General features: G+C 54.5%; 1 protein-coding gene across 1 annotated transcript; it reads right to left on the reverse strand.

The window, feature by feature from the left end:
• Positions 1 to 452: 452 nt before the first annotated feature.
• On the reverse strand, positions 453 to 4,238 carry tcf19l (transcription factor 19 (SC1), like). The gene is made up of 5 exons (XM_068747670.1): positions 3,968 to 4,238; positions 2,301 to 2,470; positions 1,743 to 2,136; positions 902 to 1,400; positions 453 to 795 (listed from the first exon to the last, which is right to left on the reverse strand). The coding sequence occupies exons 1-5, from the start codon at positions 4,236 to 4,238 to the stop codon at positions 453 to 455; spliced, it is 1,677 nt and encodes a 558-aa protein (XP_068603771.1).
• Between the last annotated feature and the right edge of the window lie 234 nt (positions 4,239 to 4,472).

Genomic DNA, 4,472 nt, shown 5'->3' on the forward strand with positions numbered 1-4,472 from the left:
TGGCTGCCTGCCGCGCCTGCTGAACCCAGGAGCGCAGCGCTGGAGCTCTCATCTCAGTCCGCTGGGTAGTGGGAACTCCCAGCCTGGTGGTGATCTGTGGTTGTTGGTGGTAAATGGTCACTTAGGGCCCCCGTCCTGCCCTGAATAATTCACCTAGTGGCTAATAGTGAATCCTGGTCAAAGACAGCCCCCCCCGCCCCGTTTGGAACGTGCCTCTTCGGGCTCGGATTTTGGCACCTTTACACCGAGCGGGGAAAAGTTTAGCAAGGCAGCGGTGTGGTTGCTCTGTCACTAGGGCATCGCCCCCCCCCCCCCCCCCCAAAAAAAAGAAAGAAGCCCTGTGTGCTTGAGAAGAGCGGCTCAGTTGCCGTTGGAAGTAGAAGCAGCTCATTTCATGATACGAATTGAGAACGCGACGACGTGCGGTCCGACCCGACTCCGCTTCCACCCCCTCAGCGGCAGCCGCAGTGGAAGTCGGCGTTGGGGTCCCTCAGGAGCTTCTTGCGGTCGATGTGCAGACAGTCGATGTGGTACCAGGCGTCGCACACGTCGCACTGGATCCACTGCACCGTGTCCTGCTGGGGCAGCCGGCACCGCGGCGCCGCGCACGGCTCCACCGCCCCGCCGGTCGCCTCCTCGTCCTCGTCTTCGTCGTCCTCGTCGTCAGAGGAGGAAGACGAGGACTCCGAGGAGGAAGAGGCCGAGGAGGTGGAAGAGGAGGATGAGGAGGATGGCGAGGGCAGGGAGGGCTGAGGGGGGAGGAGGGGGTGTTTTCTGGGTCGGCCTCGGCGTTTGCTGCGAGATGAGGAGGAGGACAGGAAAAGATCATCCAGAGGAGTCGCCAGTAAAGAGGAATAGATTCATTCAGGAATAAAAGAATCTGCTTCCTGCAGCCGCTCACCTCGCCGGATGGTGAAGCCGGTTGAACTGCGCTCTGCCTTCTGTGCGGACCCTCACCGAAGGGGAGGCCAGGCTGTAGTTCTCTCCTCCGACCACTAGAGGGGAGAACACCGGGGAGCTGTTGGCTCTCCGTCGGCCTCTCGGAGAACCGTATGCAGCTTTCTGATGGCAGAAGGCTGCGATGTGGCCCCGCGTCGCCGCCGCCGCCGGGACCCGGTGCACCGTCTGCACCGCCTGCTTGTGAACAACGGGGCTGGAAAACGGCGCCGGGATGACGTGGCGGTTTAATCTGCTGTTGGTCACGGCGCCATGGGAACTGCCAATGGTCCTGATGCCAACGGGGAAGGGCTTGAGCTCCAGCGGCCGTCGGATGTCGTTCTTCTTGTGCTGCAGAGAAAGAGGAGGCGGAGGACCGCCGAGGCCCTCCGACTCCGATCTGTAGAGGCGCCTCCTCTTCCTCCCCCTCGGTCTCGGCCCGTCATCCACGACTCCTGCTGGAGCTGAGCATCGAGATGATGTCATGTCAGAGGACAAACGACTTCAACGATCACGAGGGCGACAAGAAAAGGCTGATTTCAAAGGGAGGTCCAAAGTTTCGCCTTCAGGACAGAAGTGCGAGTTCGTTTTCCTTTATTGACGTGTTTTAGAGGAACTACCACTTTCAGATCCTCCGTTTCCCCACTGGATGCAACATCCGTTCAAAATTCAGACAGGAAAACGTTTTTGAGATGAAACTGTGAAGCGCAGCCCACATTCTGATAAATGAGACGCATTTAAAGACGACTGGGTCGTCTGAGGACGTAACCGGTCCGGTGATTTAGATTTCATTCTTTTAGCCTCACCTCCTCGACTTCTGGGCTCGTCTGAGCTGTCGTCCTCGAGGAGCACCGTGTGAGCGGACTTCCTCCTGCTCCTGGAGGTCGGCTGGAGGGACTTTGTCGTCGGCGCCGGAGTCGCGTGGGAGAGCGCCGGAGGCGTGGAAGAGGGGAGCAGGGAGGAGAAGCCCGCGGCCAGGGGAGGCGAGTAGGAGGAGCCGGGGTCGGAGGTGGCGCCCTCGTGGCTGTAGCTCCTCTGGAAGGTCCAGGTGCTGCCCCTCATCTTACTCAGGCTGCCGATGGAGTTGAGGACGACGCTGGCACGGTTGATGGACAGCTTGGACAGGTCCAGGTTGGCGGCCACCTTACGGTCCAGATTGGTTCTGATCCTGTTCTGTAAGTCGGAGGAGAAGGTTCCTGCCTAGAAGACGAAATATACTGTAAGAACTAACTTAAATCACCTCTTTAGCCTTTTCCATTCAAGCGCTACAGAAGCAGTGAGTTTAGATCTGCTGATCCTGATGTTGGTTCTGTTCTGGAACTGGAACCAGAAGCAACCGGGTCGAGAGCAGCCCGGGGGTTTACCTTTGGAATTGTAATCGCATCGAAGTCGAGCGGGCGGACTTTGACCTTCTGGAACAGGAAGTAGAACTCGGGGCTCCCTTGAGTCGACTGGCCACCGAAAGTCAGGGTGTCACTGTCCGAGAGCTCCCATTGGACGCCAGGCTGGAGGCGGACCTCGTTAACCCAGGTGCCTGCCAATGATGAAACGTGTCACCAGGTCACGCAGTGAGGTCAAACAAACACACAAACAGCAGCGCCGCAAGCGAAGGCGATGTCGCCCAACTCTCAGCTCGGGAAACGAGACGGAGGACGCGGCAAGCGGCGTGCCAAAATAAAACTCCTTAATTATCCGCGGTGTTTACAGCTTCCGGAACTGAGGCGGAATGGAAAGCAGTCTGTGAAATGGAGCAGGATGAGGAGCTGGAAGGCGACGAGGCGATCAAACGGCCGCGGCGGCGCAGCGCTAAATGAGAAAACGCACTGCGAATAGCAGAATGTCCTTTTAAGAGCGGGAGGGAAGAATGTGGGAAACGGACTGTGAAATTACTCGGAAAAATTAAGACTGTGAGGGTTCGGGTGAGGCTGCGAGCCCCGTCAGACCTCCTCTGCTCACCTCCTTACCCCCCTCCTGTGCACCGCAGATTTCACCGAGGACGATTAGACGGCCACGGCGGGGAGACGGGACGCCTCTGACCTCCCGCAGCGTTCGATGGACGGCCATTTCCCTTCTTAAATCACATCCACAGATGGAGCACCTTAATCTTGAATTCCTCACCATTATTCCTCCTTCTGTTTTTTTTTTTTATTCTTCCTTCTGCAGTTTAGGATGATCGGCTCCATTTAAAACCCCACCAAGAAAAAAGGAAAGCCCAAGCCTGGTTGATTTTCTAAGTATGTGCATATTTTAAGTTTCATGGATCTTTTCATTCAGCGCTTATCGAGAGGTATAATTTTGTACCTGTGACATCGTTGCAGATTTATTGCTGCTTAAAATTGTGTCTGAGCTCATTTGTCTTTGAAGATTTTACTGGCTATATTTTGCCATTTCTTCCTCGTGAGGCCGCGACGGAAGGTTTTCAATTGAATTCATAAAGTAAGAAAAATAGTCAAAATGTTCATCGTGAATGTAACATTTCAGATTTTTTTTTATTTTGAATAAATAACCCCAAAAAACAACAGCAGCAGCAAACCTTCCAAATTAAACAAAGTAACATCCTTTTAACGGTCATCCGCCTTATTCTATTCCTGGACCAAACCTCAAAACACAACCTCATATCTTGTCAGGATACTTTATTCACAAAAACTACAAGTACTGAAGTGCTGCCTTTTGCTGAGATTTCATGGTTTCCATGGTTACAGGTTATAAATTAGCTCATTGTGCGAGTTGGATTTGTCTGGAGCCCGACTCTCTTACTCGTTTGGTGTTTTCTCATATTTAAAACTAATATTAAAGACATGATATTTGCTATTTAAATCATTATTATTCATCTTTTCTGCATGTCAGCCGCCTGTGTGGATTTAAGCTCAGCTCAAGTGTCGAGTGTCAGAATCTGAAGCGCGTTTCCGTTTCAGATTCTGTCGTGTTTCTGTGTCACCCATGAAGTTCTGCTTTTTGTGTGTGTGTGTGTGAACGTTTCTTTTTGAGGTGTGTGTGTGTGTGTGTGTGTGTTTCTCTCTCTCTCTCCTACCGTGACTGCTCCTGTCCTTGACGTGGACCCTCCAGCCCTCCTCCGCCGGCGCCGCTTCACCCCCACTCGCCTCCTTCTCGGCGTGCAGCTCGGCGTGGATCCGGGACACCGATGCCGAGTCCAGCGTGACGTCGCAGAGCTCCGCAGCCCGGCCCAGGCGGAACACGGAGTGGCTCAGCGACGGCCTGAACGTGTACAGGTCGCGCGCCGAGTCTCCAGCAGACGAACCGATCCGGAGCAACTGGAAGCACGGCTGCACCCCAGACAGCATGGCTTAAAGGCTCGCTCGTCTCACCTGCTGTCAGATTATAATCTGGAAGCAGCCCTGAGTTACAGAAGGCTGTGATCCATGGCGCGGTGCACCTCTTTGCTAGAGACCAGACATTAAAGCGGGTTTGACTGCTGACATGAGGCTACTTCTGGTTGGATGGAATCTCCCCAACGTGGGCCTGAGAGCACGGCGTGCTGTGTGGGCGGCTGATCGGGGACGTCCTGCTGTGAATAT

Source organism: Brachionichthys hirsutus, chromosome 13 (assembly GCF_040956055.1).
Source record: "Brachionichthys hirsutus isolate HB-005 chromosome 13, CSIRO-AGI_Bhir_v1, whole genome shotgun sequence".
Classification (NCBI taxonomy): Eukaryota; Metazoa; Chordata; class Actinopteri; order Lophiiformes; family Brachionichthyidae; genus Brachionichthys; species Brachionichthys hirsutus.

Bases quoted from the DNA above. Each gene is read 5' to 3' on its own strand.
- tcf19l (XM_068747670.1), bottom strand. From the start codon at position 4,238: ATGCTGTCTGGGGTGCAGCCGTGCTTCCAGTTGCTCCGGATCGGTTCG. The intron at 2,471-3,967 runs GTAGGAGAGAGA...CATCATTGGCAG, and splicing joins CAAGGACAGGAGCAGTCACG to GCACCTGGGTTAACGAGGTC. The intron at 796-901 runs GTGAGCGGCTGC...CTCATCTCGCAG, and splicing joins CGGCTTCACCATCCGGCGAG to CAAACGCCGAGGCCGACCCA.